This window comes from Eleutherodactylus coqui, chromosome 1 (genome assembly GCF_035609145.1).
Source record: "Eleutherodactylus coqui strain aEleCoq1 chromosome 1, aEleCoq1.hap1, whole genome shotgun sequence".
NCBI classification, from domain to species: domain Eukaryota; kingdom Metazoa; phylum Chordata; class Amphibia; order Anura; family Eleutherodactylidae; genus Eleutherodactylus; species Eleutherodactylus coqui.
Genome location: NC_089837.1, coordinates 523,557,014 through 523,581,203, shown reverse-complemented (window position 1 = coordinate 523,581,203; position 24,190 = coordinate 523,557,014). Strand labels below are relative to the sequence as shown.

The following is a 24,190-nucleotide window of genomic DNA, read 5'->3' as shown; positions in this document are numbered from 1 at the left end:
CATAATTGTTACATAAAAGAATATTGGACTAAGTCATTGAGGGAGAAGGGTCTTGGTAAGCAGGTGACCAAGAACCCAACGGTCACTCTGTCTGAGCTCCAAATATCCTGTGTGCAGATGGGAGAAACTTCCAGAAGGTCGACCATCACTGCAGCCTCCACCAATCTGGGCTTTATGGCGGAGCGGCCAGAAAGAAGCCTCCTCAGTAAGACACATGGAAGCAACCTGGAGTTACCAAAAAGACCCTAAAGGACCCTCAGACTGCGAGAAGCAAGATTCTCTGCTCTGCTTAATGGGGTTATCCCATAACAAAGTATGGCCATCAGCCTTCAGAGATAAACCGCAGTGTAAGGAATTTCCCGTTTGCTTCTAGTGACTCCGCAAAATCAGAACCTTGGGCCGAACATCCTAAGTCTGGTATCTTTATTTTATTTTCTCCTTGTTTTATTTTAAATACTGCCTGCTGTGTATGCCTGTAAACCTTGCCCCCACTGTAACATCTTCTTCTGTATATTTTTGTATATATATATATCACAGCTAATTATTTTTAGAATAAATCTGTAATGTATTAGTCAAACCTTGTTCATTTTAAAACGAACTATGATTCCGAAGACTGTGTTAAAAATTCATAAGTGAGGTTTCCAGCTTACCTGGGAAACAAAAGCTGGTGGTGGCAGCGAGTGTGTGTGGGTATTGTAGAGTGCTGGAGGCATTAGATGGGACCATGGGGTGATTTGAGCTTTCATATTGCATGCGTGCAGAAGCCTGGGAAAGCTGGGTACAAATCCTCCTGTATTCTAATGACCCTGTGCTTGCAATTCCACTCGAGTGATCGATCAAGGCTCTGCCATGACACGTGGTCATAGCAGTGGGAGTGCTCGAAAGAGTTGATCTGTGACAAATCAGTGATAGAGGCAGGATTGATCAGGGTCTCCCCATCTCTCCTGTCTCCCATGCATGATATATGGTGGCAATGGTGAGATATTTAAAACGTTCGGCCCAAGGTTCTGATTGTGCAGAATCACTGGAAGCAAACGGGAAGTCCTTACACTGTGGTATATCTTCGAAGGTCTGACACACACAAAAAAATGGCTGACGGTCTGCCAGTCTCCATATCACAACCCCGAACTAGAGGAACAGAGGGGCGGCAAACAAGATCTTCCATAAATATTATATCCCCTCCTGTCACAGGACAGAAGTTTGTCCTAAAACCTGAGGGTCGCTTTAGCAGTCTGGAAAGGGTTTCAAAACTATTTCTAGGGTTCTTCAAGTCTCTGCGGATCATTATATTTTGACTTAGAAGAGCGGTATACATTCTTAGGGTAAGGTCCCATGTAGCAGTTGCCAAGAGGCTCCGTCACTGCTGGTGATTCAGGTCTGTGAAATCTGTGCTAATGAATTACGTGTTCACTAGGGCTTGCCTAAAATTACATAGGTGGTAACAATGCATATCTGGTAGACACTTAATTCATTAGCAAGCCACACAAATCTCTAGCAGGGTTCTTGGCCACATTGCTGCCACAACCCAGCCATGCGGTGACCGCTACATGGGACTGCACCCTCAAAAGTGGTCGGTCTGCCATAATCTGCAATGTCTCCCCCCAGAAGCTTCAAAACATCATAGGAGAACATCAGTTGTGCAGAGGTGCAAAGGGGGCTGCCATGGCACCTTTTTGGCAGCCAGGCTACTCTAAAATGAAGCCCACTAGGTGACCCCATTGGCTGTAGATACCAACCCTCCTTTATGTAGACCCATGGACCCTTATATTCTATCAAGTTACTAAGTGTTTCTTAAGTGTCCTGCTTTTAGGAAAGCTGTGTGACAGCCATTACAATAGACCCTACAGGGGTTGTCACCCAATTTTTTCATGCTACCAAATTTCAAATTCTACTACATACTGTACATGACCTCCAGCATATCGATGCATACCTGACGGTCATACCTATAATTTAACATACATCCAGACATAATTGTACAGTGGTGGCCGAAGGTTTTGAGACTGACATAAAGTTTGCTGCTTCATTGTGTATTGATCTGTTAGTCAGATGATTCTATGGTTACTGAAATCCAATGAGAAGCATTTCATAAGTTTTTGCATTTTTATTGACAAATACATGAAGTTTCGGTAAAGCCTCCATATTTACAGTGTTGACCCTTATTTTCCAGCCTTCTGCACTTTCCCCGACAGGCTGGATATCGGCTTCTGAGCCAAATCCTGACGGTTGACAAGCCATTCTTTCTTATCAGCGCTTGGAGTTTATCACAATTTCTGTGTTTTTGTTTGTCCGCCCGCTTTTTGAGGATTGACCGCAGGTTCTCAGTGGGATGAGATCTGGGGAGTTTCCTGGCCTGGACCCAAAGTGTAAATGTTTTGCTCACCGAGCTACTTAGTTATCACTTTTGCCTTGTGACATCATGCTGGAAAAAGCATTGTTCATCACCAGATTGCTCCTAAATAGAATTTGCAATCACAGAAAATGGCCATATACTTACTGACTAAGGAAGGCAGATAGCTGCATCCTCTCACCATGCAGGCAGCAGACTACTAAATTAGGGAGCTAATTGCACCTGTGAGGGACACCTTGCTGCTCTGCATGGTGCATTACATGTATCAGAATGGTCTGCCACTTTGTATCCACCCTGTGTGGGAGTATACACGAAGCAGCCACCCCCCTCTATATTAAGAGGCAGTGTGAGTGGCTGTCTCATCGGTGTCCCTCACAGGTGTAATTAGCTCCCTCATTTGGTAGTCTGCTCCCTGCATGGTGAGAGGATGCAGCTATCTGCACTCCTTAGTCAGTAAGTACATGGCCGTTTTCTGTGATTGGTTTTAGGTTTCTATATTTCCCCTTCTGTGACATACTTATATTAGTGTAGGGACCCACTACAAGCAAGGAACCTTGACGTGGTTAGTGAGCTCATGTATCTTGGCCAAAATCCAGTTAATGCCTTGCATTTATCATCTATCATTCACATGCAGTGCGACTTTCAAACTCCAGGGGGAGCCCAGGGTGGCAGTACCAATGTGGTTCACTGATGGAACTGCAGGGCAACCTTCTGAACTATTATGGTGTCATTATTAAGGTTGCTGGTCTGCATGGTGAACTACATGTATCAGAAGGTCTGACACTGTGTATCCACTCTGTGTGGGAGTATACACTAAGCAGCCACCCCCCATCTATATTAGGAGGCAGTGTGAGTGGCTGTCTCATTGGTGTCCCACACAGGTGTAATTAGCTCCCTCATCTGGTAGTCTGCTGCCTGCATGGTGAGAGGATGCAGCTGTCTGCCCTCCTTAGTCAGGAAGTGAATGGCCGTTTTCTGTGATTGCTTTTATGTTTTTATATTTTCCCCTCTGTGACGTAAATAGAATTAGAAACCAAAAAGTGGCAACAGCACTCAGAATACATTCACTATCAGAGGTATACATACCTATAATCAATACTCTAACCACATGAAATAATGCAAGGCTCTTGGTATGTAATTCGATCGAATCATATTGGCCCATCTACCAACGTCCAGGTGACCGAGCTTTCAGATAGGTCCTCCTAATACTAATACCAGGTGGTCTAATCTTAACCTGGGAAAGATGGGTAGAATGCTCCTGTCTTGGGACTAAGCCTATAAATAAAACCAAGGAAGGTAGGATACCATTCATATGGTCCAGTAGGATGGACAGAAGGTAAATGGGCGATGGGCAGGCTCAACCAGATGAAGGCAGCTATAACTCCACAATATTTGTAGAAAATAAGACCGCAAAGAAGCCACCTCTCTTCAAGGAAAGCATCAAGGACAGACTGACATTCTGCAGGAAGAACAGGGACTGCAGAGGCCTGGGGGGAAGTTATTTTCTGTGGTGTAGCCCCTTCAGACTGTTTGGGACATCTGGAAGAGTAATGGTCCGGAGAAGAAAAGGTGAGCGCTACCACGAGTCCTGTGCCATGCCAACAGTAAAGCATCCTGAGACCATTCATGTGTTGGGTTGCTTTTCATCCAAGGGAGTCACAGCCTAAGATCACCACCATGAATAAAGAGTGGAATCTAAACCTCCTCGAGGAGCTACTTCTCCCAACCATCCAGGAGCAACTTCTGCCAACCATCCAGGAGCAACTTCTCCCAACCATCCAGGAGCAACTTCTCCCAACCATCCAGGAGCAACTTCTCCCAACCATCCAGGAGCAACTTCTCCCAACCATCCAGGAGCAACTTCTCCCAACCATCCAGGAGCAATTTGGCGATGAGCAATGCTTTTTTCCAACATGATGGAGCCCCATGTCACAAGGCAAAAGTTAACAAGACATTTACATTTTGGGTCCATGACCAGGAAACTTCCCAGATCTCAATTTCATTGAGAACCTGTGGTCAATCCTCAATAAGCCGGTGGGCAAACAAAAACACAGAAATTGTGATAAGCTATAATCAATGATTATGAATAATGGGTTGTTATCTATCAGGATTTAGCCCAGAAACTGATATCCAGCATGCCAGGAAGAAGTGCAGAAGTCTTGAAAAAATAAGGGCCAACTCTGTAAATATGCTTAGAATTGTACTTCAGTAACCATAGAAATATCTAAGAAAAAGATCTAAAATACTGAAGCAGTAAATGACTTGTAAAATGGTTAATATGTGAAATTTATTGAACACTTGGTTCTTCACCCATGGTTGGGCTTAAAGTGATCTGGACCCTTGCACATTGAAAGGCATGGCTATAATTGATTTTGGGTCACTAAAATAAATTTAAGGAGCTCTTATGGCTTGCATTTCTTGTCTACAGGCCACACACTTAAATGGTGTCACATAAGCAGAAATCCTGTTCATGTGGTTTACTTGGGCATATAGGTAGCATACTATTGGTTGCCACCCACTCAAAATGCCCACCTGTGATCCAGGGCGGAGAGTTGCTAACAAGCAATGGCTCTTACTGTGGCTGGATAGGGTGGTCAATTTATTACATGCGCAGCAGACATGTAGTGGAGCCAAGCCATCATCATCATATTGGGAAACACCATCAGCATCACAATGGTTAATAGCAATAGAGGGTACTGTAATGGGGGGGGGCAATCCTTCTATATTATACAAATGTAGCAGCAATGAGTTTAGAATTCAGAACAATCTGCAGAATTACATACACTCCTCCTTAGAGTCATAATTTCCATGCTATAAAATTAAACCCTTGTATCTCCATTTCTATGTACATAACCCTTATCCATACATAAAGGAGGATTATTGAAGGTGAGTTATTTTGAGGGTCTGATCTAGAGACTGAATTTACTGTATTTGTGTTGCTATAGGGGCTGCAAAAATGAGAGGGTCAATGATGCCTGGGCAACAAACTTTACATTTGTTGGGAGATGTTGTCATGATGGTCTGCGTGGGCTGGAGAAGAAAAGGAAAGAAAGCATCAAAAATCGGAGAAGAAATTATATAAAATGAGTCCTTATGGAATATGAGACTGGAGTTCTTGTTTTATGCTATGCTATATTTTGTTTGTGTTTGTCATTCTTTGCAGATGAAGTGCTGTTATTTTATGTTTCAGGGCCCCAAGTTATGTTGCAGGCTGCTTTCCAATATGGCACAGAGGTGTAACAACCCGGAAGCAGTTAGCCCTTAAACGGTATGAGAACACAAGTGTTGTGGACACGCTGAGTTGCTCCTGACATGGTCCTATGACAAAGCTATATCTATCTAGGAATAGTTTTCTCACAAAGAGAGGGATTCTTGGTGGTAGACAGAATAAGAGAGTCAACATGAGAGCTTCTGACAAGTGTGTGATGCAGTAATCCAAGAGGGTTAGCTGGTACCATCGTCGGGTGTATGCCCTTGCTAAGTGTACCTTCCCTTCGGACGACTGGTGCAGCAGACTGGGTCAGGTAGAAGACTAACCAGGAAGCAGGTCTACAACTCCATTCTCGGTGTTAGCTGCTCTGATTAATGAAGTTGAAGGATTCTTTCCTTGCCTCTTGCACCTTATATTTCCGTGATTATAAGGAAAGTACGTATCCCTCTATATCTACCTGCTTACTTCACAACTGTATGGTGATCTGATTCAATACCTTACCACAGTCTTTACTTCCATAGCCAAATGACCATATTTGCCCGATGGAACAAGCTGGTGATGTCATCACCAGCCCGTTCATGCTTGGGCAGTCCTCGGGTACTTATCATTCAGTGTCTCACATTCCTATGTAAAATACTGAATGAACAGTGTTTAAATGGTACAATAAATGCCCGAGCCGACAATGATTTTTATGCCAGCCAAGACTGAATGACCAATGAGTGCCCGATTCTCGTTGGTTATTGGCCCGTTTTTAAAATGAATGATTATGGTTCCACGTAAAGAGGGCTTAAGTCAGACAGTATTACATTGTTTACAAGATACTCTGACCTCATCCCACCCTAGGTTCTCCCTGCCAGACATGTCATCCCAAAATGGGTATCCTTACTGGATAGTGGCTAACCACTGCTATCTGTAACATGACATCACATGAAAAAACAAAGGGTGATCTCCCAGTATTAAGATTTGGTGTAATGGAGGTAAGGGGTAAAAGACACTGATGGTCGCGACCGGAAAAAGAAGGAGCAGGTGAGAAGCCCAACCAGCCATGGCCAGTAGCAATAATACTTGTTACGGAGCCCAGCATTTTCTATATACGCCCCCGGCTTTCCCTCGGCAGACAAACCTTGCATGGACAACCATTGATCTATCCATCTGCCTGCATTTTCCACCAGATATTTGCCGGGGGGGAAATGTTTCAGCATATCTAAGGAATATATATAGAAATACAAATCCACTGAGCACCATTAGGACAACTTACCTCCGATGCACAAAGTGTCTGGATCAAACCAACAACTGGAGTCACCAGGAGGAGGAGTCCCACCTGGAAAACGTATGGTCTTTCCCAAGAAGCGCACTAAATTGGAGGCCATCTCCACAGAGTAGGTCGGGAATAGCTGATTGACTTTACCATCAGTGTCCAAAACCACAAATGTGCTGAGTCCATTTCCCTTTCCATCTGTGTAGAGCATCTGGGTAAATCCAGGATAATCCAAGTTTTTGGTATACTCCACAAGGTTTGATCCTGAGCTCCAGGCCCCCTGTTTCCACGCGCTGCTCATTGCTTTGGCCATTAAGTACATGGAATTATAGATGGTTCCAAAGAGAGGAGAAACCTGTGAAAGTACAAAACATATTAATATTTGGTCAGGTGAAACATGACTGCTTTCTTGTAGAAACAGCGCCACTCTAGTAACCACAGACTGTATCTGGTATTACAGCTCATCCCCATTCATTTGCATATCAGACACAGCCTATGGACAAGAGTGGTGCTGTAGATGTGTATTAGATGGAACAGCTAGGAACTTGTGTGCAACCTGCAGATTTGGGATCTTTTTCCTTCCTATGCTGGGTCATGTATATGCACATTCTCTCTCTCTCTGTCTGCTGAGTGGGTGGAGTCTTTCTTTTGTCATGGAGGTGCAGTACTGCGTGCTCTGAGACAGATATCAGATTTTTGTCCTCTGCTGATACCCTTCCCTTCAGCCCCTCATCTGAACTCAGAAAGAGGGTAGGAAGAATACAATGGATGGATGTTCTTAAAGGGGTTGTCCCGTGAAAGTAAGTGGGGTTATACACTTCTGTATGGCCATATTAATGCACTTTGTAATATACATTGTGCATTAAATATGAGCCATACAGAAGTTATACACTTACCTCCTCCGGTGCTGGCGTCCTCCTCTCCATGGTGCCGTCTAACGCTGTCTTCTCCTTCCATTAGGTGCGCTTGCACTGTGCGGTCTTCTGTTCTGTTCAATGGGGCTTCTCCGGTGTGCTCGCGCAGCGAGGTCTTCTGCGCATGCGTAGACCAGCTCTCCGGCGCGAGCACACCGGAGAAGCCCCATTCAACAGAACAGAAGACCGCACAGTGCAAGCGCACCTAATGGAAGGAGAAGACAGCGTTAGTCGGCGCCATGGAGATGGGGACGCCAGCACCGGAGGAGGTAAGTGTATAACTTCTGTATGGCTCATATTTAATGCACAATGTATATTACAAAGTGCATTAATATGGCCATACAGAAGTGCTTAACACCACTTGCTTTCACGGGACAACCCTTTTAAGGATACAAATGTCCAAGAAGGTTGGGAAATATTGCGAAATGTGATTCTCAAAGCACAATCGTTACCAATCCATAAAAGAAGGAAGAATGGAAAGCATTTAAACAGACGAGGATGGATGAACACAGAACTTGTACACATGTTAAAAAGGAAGAACAATATGTTTATTAAATGGAAAGAGGGGAGAATATCTAAAGAAGAATATAATGGGGTCTGCAGAAACTGTAGGGCAAGTGTCAGAAAAGCTAAAGCTAATAATGAACTGAGGATTGCAACAGAGGCCAAAAGCAATAAAAAAAGATTTTGGTGGTATGGCAAAAGCAAAAGAAAAGTCAAAGATGCTATTGGATGCGTACAAGATGAAACTGGTGAATTGGTTAAAAATGATGTTGAGAAGGTGAACTTTTAAATTCATATTTTGTATCTGTTTTTCTCTCAGAAAGTAGATGTAACATCAACGGATCTTCCCTGTGCTATTGGGGGAATAAAAGAATGCAGGCTATCTATAAGCAGAGAGATGATGAGGGAACACTTAGCTAACTTAAATGAATTCAAGTCCCAAGGTCCAGATGGATTACATCCTAGGATACTAAAAGAAGCAGCGAAGGTAATTGCTGAACCACTCGCCATAATTTTTGAAAATTCCTGGAGAACAGGAGAAGTCCCAGAAGATTGGAGAAGGGCAAATGTTGTCCCTATCTTCAAAAAGGGAAGACGGTGGATCCAGGAAACTACAGGCCTGTGAGCCTGACTTCTATACTGGGAAAGATCTTTGAACAAATGATTAAACAGCATGTATGCAAGTACTTGGATGAACATGGAGTAATTAACCAGAGCCAGCATGGGTTTGTAACAAACAAGTCATGCCAGACGAATCTAATTTCCTTCTATGACAGAATCACTGACTGGATGGATCAGCGAAATGCGGTGGATATAATATATTGTGACTTTAGTAAAGCATTTGACAAAGTATCTCATATCATACTTATTGAAAAAAAATGACCAAATATAGGATGGTCAAGGCAACTGTTAGGTGGATTCACAACTGGCTGAGTGATCGTACTCAAAGAGTGGTCATAAATGGCTGCACATCCATGGGGAAGAATGTATCAAGTGGGGTACCACAAGGCTCTGTCCTAGGCCCAGTGTTGTTCAACATTTTTATAAATGATCTGGAGGAGGGAATTGATGGGAAACTGATCAAATTTGCTGACGACACAAAGCTAGGAGGGATAGCTAATACTAGGGAAGAGAGAGAGAGGATTCAAAAAGATCTAGAAAAGCTTGGCAGCGACTAACAGAATGGTATTTCACAAGGAGAAATGCAAAGTTCCACATCTGGGCAAGAAGAATGGGAAAAAAAGCACATACAGAATGGGAGTAATTGGGCTAAGCAGCAGCACATGTGAAAAAGACTTGGGTATACTAATAGATCATAGACTGAACATGAATCAACAATGTGATGCAGCAGCCGAAAAAGCAAACAATTCTGGGATGTATTAAGAGAAGCATATAGTCTAGATCACGTGAGGTCATTATCCCCCTCTACTCTTCCTTAGTCAGACCTCATCTGGAATACTGGGTCCAGTTCTGGGCACCCCAGTTTAATAAAGACATAGACAAACTGGAGCAAGTTCAGAGAAGAGTTACCAAGATGGTGAGCGGTCTGCAAATCATGTCCTATGAGGAACAGTTAAAGAATCTGAGAATGTTTAGCTTGCAGAAGAGAAGGCTGAGAGGAGACTTAATAGCTGTCTACAAATATCTGAAGGGCTGTCACAGCGCAGAGGGATCAGCCCAATTCTCATCTGCACAAGGAAAGACTAGAAGCAATGAGATGAAACTGAAAGGGAGGAGACACAGATCAGATATTAGATAGTGAGGGGGATCAATGAGAGGAACAGGTTGCCACGGGAGGTGGGGAGTTCTCCTGCAATGGAAGTGTTCAAACAAAGGCTGGACAAATATCTGTCTGGGATGATTTAGTGATCCTGCACTGAGCAGAGGGTTGGACCCGATGACCCCAGAGGTCCCTTCCAACTCTACCATTCTATGAATCATCCTGGTTCATTGAAATGCTGAATGAGAAATTGCAGCTGCATCCCCCTCCTCTCCCTTTTTCCCTACACTACAGCTCAGCCCCATTGATTTGCATACCAGACATAGTCTACGGACAAGATTGGAGCTTTAAATGTGTATTACATGTATCAGATACAAATATGTGCAACCTGCAGATTGTGGATCTTTTTCCATCCCTGTGCTGCCTCACATAAGTGCACATTCTCTCTGTCCGTGCCTATTGAGTGGGTGGAGTCTTTAATACTGTCATGTCAGAATCTTGTGTGTTCTGCACCAATTAGCTTTCATTCCTCCCTGTATTCCCTTGATGCTAGTTGATTAAAATGCTGAATGAGAAACTGCAGCTGCATCCCCCCCCCCCCTCTCCTCCTCACTGTATTACAGCTCAATCCCAATCATTTGTATACCAGATACAGCCTATGGACTGGAGTGAAGCTGTAGATGTATATGTAGTGTTTCAGTTAAAAATGTTGTGTGCCACCTGCAGATTTTGAATAATTGTCCTTCCTTCTGCAGGGTCAAGTATTGTACATGCACATTCTCTCTCTCTCCATGCATGTTGAGTGGGTGGCATCTTTCTGCTATCATGACAATACTGTATTATGTGCTCTGAGCCTATCAGATGTATCTCCCCTTCTGATCCCACTTTCTTCTCCCCTCCTTGCTGATTCACTGAAATGCTGAATGAGACACTGCAGCTGCATCCCCCTCTGCTCCCCTCTTGCTCTTGGTATTACCGCACCATTACTTTGCATACCAGACACAGACTATGGATATGACTGGTGCTGTAGATGTGTATGAGATGTAGCAACTAGAAATTTTGTGTGCAACCTGCAGCTTTTGGATCTTTTTCCTTACCTATGCTAGGTCATGTAAATGCACATTCTCTCTTTCTCTGTCTTCATGCCTGCTGAGTGGGTGGAGCCTTTAATGCTGTTATGTCAGAGACATTGTGGTGTGCTCTGACCCAATCAGATGTGTATTCTCTGCTGATCCCCCTTTTTCCTGTTCCCATCCATACCGGTTCACTGTTTAATATGTTACTGGAATATTGAATGAGAAACTGCAGCTGCCTCCCCCTCCGCTCCCCTCCTCATCCCATTATTACAGCTCGGCTCTATTCATTTGCATTACAGACACAGCCTATGAACAAGATTAGTGCTGTAGATGTGTATGAGGTGTAGCCGCTAAAAATGTTGTGTTCAATCTGCAGATTTCGGATCTTTTGCCTTTCCTTAGCTGGATCATGTAAATGCACATTCTCTCTCTCCATGCCTGCTGAATGGGTGGTGCCTTTAAAGGGGTTGTGCCAAGTTATACCCTATCCAATAATCTTGAAAACAGGACTCCCTTGTCCCCTACTGCCTGTCACTGTGGGGCTCGCTTTTTCCCCTGCGGTGGCGTCAGAATGAATGAAGTACTGGGCGGCCAGCGCTCCATTCATTTCAGTAGGGGCTGAGGGAAATACTCAAGCTCTTGCTGCTTGGGTATCTTTGCAGTTGGATTGAAGGCGGAAGGAAGGAGCATCAGTGCGCCTGTGCAACCAGCGCTCCATTCAGTCTCCTCCTCACTGAGGAGAATGCAGTAACCCCACAGTGAGGAGGACAGAGGACACGGGACCTTGTTCTCAAGATTGGCAGGAGGCTCAGAGGGAAGATTCCCAACGATTAGCAATTTATTGCCTATCCTGCAGGGGATAACCTGTAATGTTGGTACAACACTTTTAATGCTGTCATTTCAAAGACATATGGTGTGCTCTGACCCAATCAGATGTGCATCCTCTACTGACCACGCTCCCCTCCATACTGGTTCACCAAAATGCTGAATGAGAAACTGCAGCTGCATCCCCCTCCTCTACTCCTTTCTGTATTCCAGATCAGCCCTATTCATTTGCATATCAAACAGCCTACAGACAAGAGTGACACTGTAGATGTGTGGCAGATTTTACATCTTTTGTCCTCCCTGGCTCCCTGCCTTCTCTCTCCATGCTTTCTAAGTGGGCGGGGTCTTTCTTTTATCATGACCAGGCTTTATTGCATGCCCTGAGGTAATTAGATGTCTCTCCTCAGTGGTTTCTCCTTGGTTCACCCTCTCCAACTGCTTCACTGAAATGCTGAATACAAAACTGCAGCTGCATCCCCCTCCTCTCCTCTCCTCCCTTTCTTCTATTTACTGTTTTACACTTGCTACAGTTGTTTCTTTTTTGGTGACCCAGAAGGTTTGTAAATGTTTTTTGAAAGGCCACTAACAGGGAATGTGGATCTACATTCTGTTGGAAGGCAAGGAAGATGCCACTTTCCTCTAATAAGATTAGCAGGATCAAGTACAAAGCAGTACAAAGCTCCTAATCCTTGTGTCATGTACAACTGTAGAGCACAGCAGCCTCCTAATATTGCACAATACGTCCCATATCGACAAAGTGCCATTACAGAGTAGATGGACAAATCTTTGTATGGATTTCTAAGCTTTAGCTTCACAGTGATTTTTCCACTAGGTGGCAGTGCAGCCTTATAGTTACTTACTTGCTGTGGCTCCAGGTTCGTCTCTATTTCTCCGTTCTCTTTGAACTCTGCAAAGACATCGTAAAATGACTTTTCATCGTAGTCCATTGTGATGGTTAACACAGCATCGTAGGCGTCTTTAAGTTTACTATTTGTATCAAAGATGGCGTATGAGTTGTTTTTATAGGGAAGGCTGTAAAGTAAAGTGTCGTAAGGTACGAAGACGTATCTTCCATCTGTAAGTCCCATCTTGTGGGCGTGGATTAGGAAGGTGGCTTGTTCTTCCCCTCCAACCAGCACTGAATGCATGCACATGACGATTACTACAACAAGAGGAATAGGACAAAATTAAACATATAATTGGAATATCAACATCATACAAGGTCACATGATATAGAGAAATAGCATGCACCATATTTTCTATTATATTGTAGCTGTTGCACAGGGTAAGAAACACATGGCTGCTTTCTTACAGCGCTATTCCTGTCTCAAGGTTGTGTGCGGTATTGCAGCTCAGCTTCATTCACTTTAATAGAGCTGAGCTGCAATATCAGTGTGCCGCTCCACAACAAAGGCAGGATGGAGGTGCTCACCCTGAGGTCTCCAGACACGAACATAATCGTCGCCAACGACCAAACTAAACCTGGGTTCATCACTGAAGACACCCGGTTCCCCTCCGTAGCATCCAGTTTCTTCGTTCACGACATCACTGCAAACAGAGGTGACGGTGGGGGTCAGAGGCCGTACATGTAATGGGGGCGACGGTAGAGTTCAATGTCCATACATGTAATGGGGCCGTGAGACTAAATGTCCTTCAGCCAAGTGCCTGGAATTGGTTCCAACAGGCACAGGGGTGTTACAATGGTGCCACCTGTCTCTGGATGGTGTACAGTGAAATCAAATGGTCCTCTCTACTAGTGGTCTGTCGGGGGTCCTGAGCCCGGTCACCTTGTGTTCCCTTACACATCCACTTGTCCCAACACCTCCTAAAAGTCTGGTCAGACGCTCCACTCTATTGGTGGTCTGTAGGGGGCATCCTGAGCCCGGTCACCTTGTGTGCCCCCATCCACTGGTCCCAACACCTCCTAACAGTCTGGTCAGATGCTCCTGTCTACTGGTTGTCTGTTGGTGGTCCTGAGCTCGGTCACCTTGTGTGCGCTCTCACATCCAATGGTCCCAACACCTCCTAACAGTCTGGTCAGAACGGCTGAACGGGGGGACAATTCATCAATATGACCATCCAGCTTCTCAGATCCCAATAATGTGCCCCTCTCAGACTCTGGTAATGGGGTGAAATCTCTTCTCTGCATCGTAGAGGCGTCTAGTGGCCAACAAGTTCTACAAACTGAAAAATAGGTCACTACACACAAGGAGCCTGCGAGAGCCTCTTATAGGCGAATGGGGGAACCACTTTTAGGCCGCTCATCTATTCACCCCACAACTCATCATTACATATCTGCCTGAGATGGAACTGTATGCCAAGTTTTGAAGCAAAACAACAAATCCTAGGGGTGCGATTGCTTCTAACAATGAGTGTACATTCAAAAAGTTAAAAAAAGACTTTAAAAAAAAGAAAAAAGTTTGCTTTGTGTTGCCTTTTTCTAACGCCCATAGAGCTGCTTTTATTCAGTGGGAGCTGTTGAATGTATTGGCAGCGTTTTGTTATAATATGGCTTTTTGATCATTATTTATTCCATTTGTGAGAGGGAAGGCAGGTGACCAAAAAACCTGATAGCGTTGCGCATGTTTTTGCGTCTTTCACTTAGAGGGATAAATAATATGATATTTTAGTATACTGAAATGGCAAAAGTCATGGACAGGAACTAATATCATGTACGACTCTTTGTAGTCCGGAGAAGTGCAGCAACTCAATGTGGCATTAATTCCACAAGGAGATGGAAGATGTCTGGAGGGATGTTGAGCCGTCTGTATAGTCACCCACAGCTTTGTGGTATTTTTAGATGCAGGCTCTCGGGGGTATATGGACCTCTTCACCACATCCCATAAATGCTCAATTGGACTCATGTCAGGTGAATGTGCAGGATGCACTATTTGTAGTAACTCTCGAGAAGGCTTCTTGAACTGTGGTAGATGGCTGAGAGGTTCGCCATTTTGTCTGTATTTTCTGTATTTTTATCAACTGTGAAGATGCTATATTGTGTCTCTAATCTAATCCTCTGGGGGAAGGGAACATCACCCCCCCCCCCCACCACCACCTCCACAGGAATTGAAGGAGCAGTGCTTTGTGTACATAAACTGGTCAAACCGGTTCTAACCAGCAGAGAACTACTTATCTAGGAATGTCTTTGTGCAGAGGGACAGGAAATGGCTGGTTGGAAGAGAAAACACAGGAAGTACTTCCTTCGGACAACACGTCAAGAATGAATAGAGCATGCTCAAGGGAAGCTCCTCCCGGGTGAATGATCTCACAGCTATCTCACAAATACCTCCCTATGAGAATGACCTATCAGCACACTAAATAATGTACCTGTATCCTAAATTACCTAACTTCCTGATTTGAAAGCTTATATAAACTTTTACCCGCCTAAATATAGACAGACTCTTTTGGGACACATGATGTAGACGTGTGGTCTTTGAAAGGCTCTCCAGGCCTGTACATAATTCTTATCTAATATGGCACCCACAGAATATCGAATAGCGAAAATTGCGCTAACAGAACAAATTCTGGACAACTTGCACCTGATGGCATGGTGCTTTATCTAACCAGAATATTCCATTATTGTGGGGGTACATGAAGGGCTGTAAATGATCACCAAGCAGTGAAACATAGTGGGCACTGGTAATGATGTATTTAGGCAGACCAGTGTCTTAAGAACACACCTCCCACCGGTATGGAACCACCACCACACTGCACAGTGCCTTGTTGACTACTGGAGCTCATGGCTTCATGGGGTTTGCGTAACACAGGAACCCAACCAACAACCTAAATCAATGGGTTCTATAAGCCATTGGACCGTGCCACGTGTTGTTAGTACTCTAGGATCCAGATAGCAACCTCACGAGTCCATGTGAGGCACTTTGTCTGGTGTCATGGTGATAATAGAGGCGCTCTGGTGGATCTTCTGCTCCTGTATCCCATGGAAGCTATTTCTGTCAAAGTTGCTTGTCTATAAATCTAGCCAGACAGCCAGTTGCAGTAATTAAGCACCCATGGGGGGGTAATGCCTTCTATGACTTATCCCTGGTACACACGTGACATTGTAGATCAAGGCATATTAAATGTCCGCACAACTTTGAAAATGGAACGTCCCATCCGTCTGGCACCCACTGTCATGCCTCGTTCGAACTTCCATAATTGATGTCACCTTGACATAAAAATAAAACTGTTGCAAAAGTATGCACACCCTTTAAACTTTTTGTGACATGGCTAAATCAAATCTGTAAGTGTTTATCTAAATAACTTTTTACATTTCCTGTACCCAAATTAAAAACCTATACATCTTCTTTAACTCCTTCCAGACTGCATGTGGTCATCAAGAATGTATAGAGCGAATTCGGGAGCCGAGCCTGATCCATACCCAACAGCTATCTGCTGTTTCCTACAGAGAACAGCCATCAGTATCTGCCATGATCAGAGCTAGCGCCAATCCTGTCAGTAACTGTTTTGATATTGTGATCAAAGCTGACCATCTATCTAAACAGTCAGCCAAAGGGGGTGACCCTCTCCACTGCTCCATTGGCTCCTCCCATGTGATGCAATGCTGGGATTAGCTAACATAGGAGCCTGGACCCTAGTAAAGTTCCCAGGGCTGTCATGCATAGATGCCTGTGGCAGGGCTTCATAGACAACATTAAAAAATCCCCATATACTGCAATATCGGTGTATTGCAGTATACAGTATAAGTGATGGACTACTTGCTTGTTCAAGTCCCCTGTTGGAACTAAATAAAAATATACGAAATGGTTTAATAAAGTTTTTTAAACAGTAAAAAAAATATATATTAAAAGTTCAAACCCCCTGTAGCAAGGGGGGTAGTCTTGCCTCGGGATCGCTGGTCTCTCGTACCAGAAATGGGGCACCACATGGGTACATACGGCTCAGGAATAGCAGATATCTTTGTCTGGCTCCTGCCAGCGTTTATTGCACAGTACGTCACAGCATATCAAATCACAGAATGTCCATAAGCACCCCAACTTGGGTGGGAGTCCAGGGGCGTCATCCCTGTCGGACTCTTTGCCTTTCCAGGCCACCAGCCTGCAGCACCTTCCTATGCTGCGCTGGTCCTCTCTCTCAGGTGTTGAGGCTAGGGGCGTCACCCTGTCAACCTCTTGCCTTTCCAGGCCACCAGCATGCAGCACCTCACTCTGCTGCGCTGGTTCTCCTCTTCTCTTTGGCAGGAACTGGCTTTTATCTGGTTCCTGCTCCACCCCTTGGTTAACCCTCGCAACAGAAGTCCTGTCTCTGGCCCTCTACAGGCCCTTCTGTGTACTGCACTACTACACCCCCCACTTTAGAAAAAAACTAAACAATGAAAAAACCCACATATTTGGTATCGTTTTTTTCCCCCGCAAAAGTCCAAAGTATTAAAATATCAAAATGCCATAAAAAAACAAGTACAGAATGCCAGAATTGAGGGAGGGGGGAATTAACCCAACAAAAATTGAATAATAGTAAAGCGATATAAATCTGGTATCGCCGTAATCGCAGCGATGTGCAGAACAAACTCGTGTCATGCTTACTGCACTATGAACTCTGTACAAACAACAATGATGCAACGGCATTTCTTTTTTTACCCCCCCCCCCCCTTTGTACTGTTATATATTATTATACCGTTATTACGGTGCGGACACGGACTGTGGGGTCACAGTGTGACTGAGATGTCACTTTGACTCTCTGACGGCCGCTTCACATTGCCAGACACGTCTCAGTTTTTCCGGCTCTTCAGAATATTTACACATTTCCATTTTTTTTATCTTTTTTTGTATACTTTTTATTTATTTGCTCAGTCCCACGGGAAACTCTTCTGTCAGATGGAAGAGACGCTGGCATTTACGGTTTGGTGGATGAAAACACAAACATTCTCCTGCCAAAGGTTACATTTCACTGCTTCAATGTCCGAGGGCTTCACGGTCTTAGTTATCAGAAGTTCAAAGTGTCAATTTAAAAAGTTGCAAAAAAGAAATCCTAAATCTATAAGGTCAGGTCTAGCGACAAAGATGGCCGCCCTACTGCGGAGGAGGGGGGGGGGGGGGGACCCTAGACTTCTGTCATCTATATGATTTATCATGATTATGGGGTTACCAAGTTTGCATTTTTTTATGTTTTATGACTTTTTTGTCTTTGGTAACTTTTAAAACCAATTTTTCTCCTATCTGGGATTTTTTTAACATTTAGGCCGCCTGCAGACGGCCGGGTCGGATCCGGCAGCGAGAATTCTCGCCGAGGGACCCGACCCAAGCGTCTGAAGAGCGCAGCGCGTACTCACCTGCGCCTCGTGGCCCCGGCTCTTTCATGTGCCGGCTGCCGGAACATGCCGCGGTTTGTTTGCACAATGGTGTCCGCGGCTGCCATGGCCGGTGATCACTATGGTAAGTGATTGTGTATCGCAGTGCAAAAGTATTGCAGTACATTATTAGAGCAATCAGAACTTTTCTAGTTCAAGTCCCATACAGGGATATAAAAAATGTAAAAAAAAAATAAAAATAGTTAAAAAAAACCCAGTAAATAGTCATTTTTGCATACTTTCCCATCTACGTATATCCTCCCCCCCTAAAATATTTGCTATCGTCGCATCCGTAAGAATCTGTATGTTAAACTGAACGCACTATTCATCCTGCATGGCAAAGACTGTAAAAAAAACTGCGCCAAAATTGCTCCCAAAAAAAAGCAGTAAAAGTGATCAAAAAGACGTGCGTACCCCAAAATGGTACAAATAAAAGCGACAGCTCGTCACAGCACAGACAAGGCCTCACAGAGCTCCGCCCATGGAAACATAAAAAATTTATGGAACTTTGAGTGCAGCGATGCAAAAAAAAAAAGAAAAAGCATAATTTTGGTATTGTCGTAATCGCACTGACCCGCAGACAAAAATGATCACATCAATCAGGAGGCTGGAATTGGCACATGTGACGGGGGCGGAGCTACGCGATAACGCGTACAAGGGGCGGAGCCAAAACGCCACTGCTTCCGAGCCGAGCCGAAGGGAGAAGACCCATCTGCGCAAGCGCGTCTAAAAAAGCGAGAAGACACCAAAATTAGACGGCACCATGGAGACGAGGACGCTAGCAATGGAACAGGTAAGTGAATAACTTCTGTATGGCTCATAATTAATGCACGATGTACATTACAAAGTGCATTAATATGGCCATACAGAAGTGTATACCCCCACTTGCTTTCGCGGGACAACCCCTTTAAGGCTAATTTCGCACGGTCGAGCGAGATATCTGGCTGTGAAACTCCGGCGGATGGGAGGCGTTTGTGTCTAAAAAAGTGTGAAAAGTGGTGATAAAAATCCCTCCCGAAATCCGAGGCCCAAAAATGGGCCGCGTCACTAAAGCCGGGTTCACATGGCTGTAAGTGCGATCCGCAGCGGGCCTCCCAGTGAGCGCGGCCGTCACCCTGCGTACAGCTGTGAATTGACTGCGCATAGCTGCGTACTCACACAGGCGGTCATGATGACGCGATGACGCGGCACCCGCAGCCCGTACACAATGTAATTACCGATGGGCTGCGGGTATATCCGCGACCATGGAGTACAATGCGCTCTATGTCACGGATATCTGCAGTTAAATGGATACATGCTGCGTTCCGTTTTCCAGTTGTGGATTATGCAATTTTGACACAGCAGAACTGCGTAAGCCAATGCAATTGATTGCCTATGAGCAACCGCGTTTCACACGGATGTACAGTGTCCGCGGGATCCGCAATTCAAATCCGGCCGTGTGAGCCCGGCCTCCGCAGTTAAACCGTCCGCTTAGTGATGTCCTATTGGTCACTAATTTCCAAGTGGTTTTTTTTTCGTCTTTTCACCAGCGGATTCCAAGAACCAGAACGTCTTTCTGTCCACAGCCGTATGAGGGCCTGTTTTTTGGGGGAAAGACGCCAAACTGTGGGTATTGTTTAAACTTTATAGAAATGTTATTTTTTCCACTTCTTAGAGTGCCTTCCCCACGGGCGAGCGCAATAGCGGTCCGAGAAACTCAGAGCGATATCGCTCTTCTAAAATTGCGAAGTTCACTGCGAATGTGTTGCGGTTTGTGAGAAAATCGCATTGCTGACCATGTGAGCATCACATGTATGTTCAATGGGTAAAATTGCATCGAACTCATCCGGAAACGGGGCGAGATTTCTGCGGAAAAATAGAAGACGCTGCGATCTTTCCACCTTGCAGAATCGTTGCGAGAGAAATGTCGCACATGTAAATAGACCCATTGAATAGAATGCAGTCTACTCAGTGCGAGTTCTGTATGTCTCGCAAGGCACAAAACTCGCACGCGGCCTTAGAACGGGACTTGAAGATGCGATATTGTGATCACTTGGAAACCCTTGACGACCTCCCAGACAGCAACCGTTAACGGGCTTTATTCTGCAGCACAGTCTTCTATTGGCGCAGTTTTAGGGGCCCACTGCGGATCTCCCATGCCGGGGGAGCGGGTGCTCAGCAGTCAAATGACAGCCGGGTAGAAGCTTCAGATCTCCAGTGTTTAACCTCTTATATGCCGTGGTCAGTGCATTTGCAGCATGCAAAACGCTGATAGAGGGCTTCCTCTGCCACCCATCGGACCGCTGCAATGTGATTGTCGGATCCCAATGAGTTGCTCTGGCACCCGGAGCCCATGAAGCTCAGCCAAGGCACCCATAGTGGTCTCGTCCCTTGGCTGAGCTTGATGGGCTATATAACACACTGCTATACTGAAGTATATTAGTGTATGAGATAAATGATTAAATATGGTGATATTCAAGTCCCCTCGTGGGACAAAAATAAAAAGTTTAAGCATATAAAAAGTAGTAATAAAAATTGGGAAAAAAACACCAGAACCCCTAATACCTTTCCCTAATTACTATGTAAAAAAAATTAAAATCCCTCATGTGGTCTCGCTGCGTTCATAAAGAAGAAAGTTAGTAGATTATTTAACCCCCACGGTGCACTTCATGGGGAAAAAATACAAAAAGCACGGTGAAAATAGTTAACTTTGCCCATCTCACCTTACAAAAAATGGATTAGAAAGTGATCAAAACATCGCATGGATCAAAAAATGCTACCATTAAAAAGTACAACCCATCCCGCAAAAAAATCCCCTTTCACAGGAAAAAAAATATAAAAATGTTAGGGGTCTTTGAATTCAGCGATAAGCAAAAAATACATTTTTGTTAAAAAGTTGCAAGAAAAAAAAAACCAATATACATTTGGTATTGGTGTAATCGTAGCGGCCTGCAGAACTGATATAACAGAACGCCGCTCAAAATAAAAACAGAAAAACACGCCAGAATTGCAGATTTCGTTGAGTTTGCCGCTAGAAAAAAAATTGAATAAAAATCAGCAAAATGTTATATGTTCCCCCCCCCAAAAAAATGAAGATTGGAGTTCATCCCACAATATCCAAGAAGCCCTAATAGAGCGCCGGCGATGGTAAAATAACAATGTCCTGGCTCCTGGAATGCGGCAACGCAAAGCAAATCTTTAAAAAATATATAAAAATTTGCAGGTACAAAAATAGCAAAACATAAAAAACTGTACAAACTCGATATCACCGGGATCGTGCAACCAGAGAGTAATAGCATCACATGAAATGTATTCTGCACCCTGAACCCCGTAAAAAGGAAATCCAAAAAACAAATGGCAGATATTTCTTTTTCCCCCCCAATCCTTCTAAAAAATATTAATAAATGATGCCATTAAAAATACAGCTTGTCCTGCAAACAGTAATCCCCCTCTTGGCCGTCAACGGAAAAATTAATACGTTCTCGCTCCTGGAATGCGACGATGAAAAAAACTGAAATATTAGCAGGTCATGAAGGTGCAGACAGGCTGCGTCCCTAAGGGGTCAAAGCATTTAGTTGGAGGTGTAGTAAATACGGCCCTAGGTGTATAAAAATTAGACTTCTAAATCCTTCAAAGAAATAGTCCGATCTCGAGAATCCTATTATGTGTCTGAAATGGAAACCAATGCCCTCACCCATAGGAGCCTTGTAAACTTTTTTTATACATGGCAGACCTGGGGGCCATTGCTAGGCCTTGGGCTACCGAAGCAACCCATCAGCACACTGTAAAGGCACTGTCAACTGTTTAGATGCTGCGGTCGCATTGGCTGGGACATCTAAGGGGTTAGACATTCAGGATCTGAGTTCTTATCTCCAATGCTGGTCATTGCAGCAGAGTATCAGCTGTATTATATAGCTTCTACTATACAGCTGTAAATGTACAATGCATGGCTTCAAAGGGGTATCTGGGACTTTATTATTGATGACCGATCCCCAAGATAGGTCATTAATTGTTGATTGGCAGGCATCTGCTGCTTGGGATTCCCACCCAGAAGCTGTTTGTCAGACTTGCTGTCATTGCAGACAGCTGAAACAGATAGCTCTGTCTGTAATGCAACAGTTGGGTTGGTATTGCTGCACTATGGACAGTGATGCCTCAGCTCTGTCTACAATGACAACTGGCCTGCTATCAGCTGATTGGTGGAGATCCCAAGCTGCACACCGCTGTCAACCAACTATTAATGACCTATCTTGAGGATAGGTCATCACTTGTTAAGTCCAAGACATCCCTTAGCTGACTTCTACTTGGAATCCGGTGTCGGCATCCCATTTCCATATGCCCTGAGAGTGCAACAGAGGATGTGGTGTTGCAGATAGCTACAAGGGAAATGTCACAAAGGGTCACTTATTATGATCACACACATATATGTCTGACAGATATTTCATTCGACTTCACCATAAACATTTCTGTAGAGTTGACCTGAGCTTGCAGGTCAAATGAGGAGAGGGCAGTAAACCACTTCAAGGCCCCTCTGGCAGTGGCTTATCTCTCCTCAGAAGCATCAGCAAGGGATCGGTCATATTGAAATCCAGTATGCCCGACCCCTCTTTCCCACAATATCTACAGTTAGGGATATTCTGGAGGCCCCATGCACCTAAGATTATAGTCCAATCTCACCAAATGTGGCAAGTTTGGACAACTGTCACCTTATGTGTAAGATGGGATGACTGTAGGGTGCAGCCATAATATTAGTATTGAAATGTGCCTTATGTGGCCATGTGAAACAACCCATAGAATAATATTCTACTAGTTCCAAGTTCTTCTTCTTACCTCGGAGATCATGTGTTTCCTTTATAGCTTGCAATGTAGCTTTGATACCTTTCTCTCCGTTGCCTATATTAGCTACAATACCAATGGGAAGTCCAAGATTCCTGAGAGCACTAGCTACTTTCCGTCCGGTATCCACCCAAATATCCTCATTCGAAGATATCACCCCAACATGCGCCCATCTAAAATACTTCATGAAGTGAAACAGAACTTTGGTTGGTGCTGGCACAGTTCTGGCAAAGGTTGGAAAACTAATTTTATTATCTAGTTCATGGTTGACACAAGCCCAAGAGAATATAGCTTTGTTCCAATTTTTGCCCAAAAGTGAGGCGGAATCACAGTACCCGGGGTTTAGTGGGCCTACAAATGCCGAAGAAAGTTTGTCAAAACCAGCAAAGTCCACTAAAGCTTTGGAAGTTTCACAATTTTCATCCAAAATTTTGTAATCCAGTTTATGGGACAAAGCGAGCGTTGAGTCATTGTTGATCTTTCTGACCGCCAAAAGTGCAGCCAATTCTGGCAAGGCCTTAGAGAAGAGCGGGTCACATTTCCAAGGACCGACGATGCCCACTGTAAAGTTGACACTCTGCACGCCCAAAGGCTTCATGAGTAATCCTAAAAGAAAGCACCAAGGAATCACTTGAAATGGGAACGTTCTTGTAGGTCTTTGGTTTTGAAGCTGTTTTGGACCTTGGAGCCTTGATCTCTTCAACAAGAAGTCTCCAAGACTTGAGGAAAGATAAAACATTGTCTTGTAGCTTGTTACGGTAAAGCTAAGGTCCTTCACTGGCCATGAATCTCCAACCACGGTAGGTTCTGAGGAGGAAAAAGAAACATTTATTTTTGGATTTCAAAAACAACACTGGATCATTTTTGGTAGAGACCAAATCAAATGCTTGAACCCATGATTTGTTAATGAGGCCCTTTTCCCAACCGCGGTGGCTTTACGTTATGGTTTTCTGGTTTCCTGTTCCTTTATGGGAGCAGAAAAATGGAAACTTTGCCTAAATGGATCCATTCTATGATGGAACCAAACGGCTATGAACAGACCAATTGACTATAATAGGGTCCGTCCAGATTCAGTTATGCTATACAGCATTTGTCCAGACAAGAAAGGCTAGCATTCCCCTCCCCCTTGCCTAAGAGTTGACATTTACAAGCCAGAGAGGGCTGAGTGAATAGCCAGAACCAGTATGTGTTGAAAGACCCCCATCAGGCGGTTTCC

At 44.3% G+C, this 24,190-nt stretch overlaps 1 protein-coding gene across 1 annotated transcript in view; it reads right to left on the bottom strand.

Annotated features, from left to right (window-relative positions):
* The window catches only part of LOC136607110 (retinal guanylyl cyclase 2-like), a 74,420-nt gene that overhangs the window by 39,294 nt on the left and 10,936 nt on the right, over positions 1-24,190 (bottom strand). The window contains exons 2-4 of the mRNA XM_066589024.1: positions 22,969-23,781; positions 12,716-13,017; positions 6,817-7,171 (exon numbers count right to left, since the gene is read on the bottom strand). Coding sequence (XP_066445121.1) covers positions 6,817-7,171; positions 12,716-13,017; positions 22,969-23,781 — 1,470 coding nt within the window. The remainder of the gene's footprint in view (positions 1-6,816; positions 7,172-12,715; positions 13,018-22,968; positions 23,782-24,190) is intronic.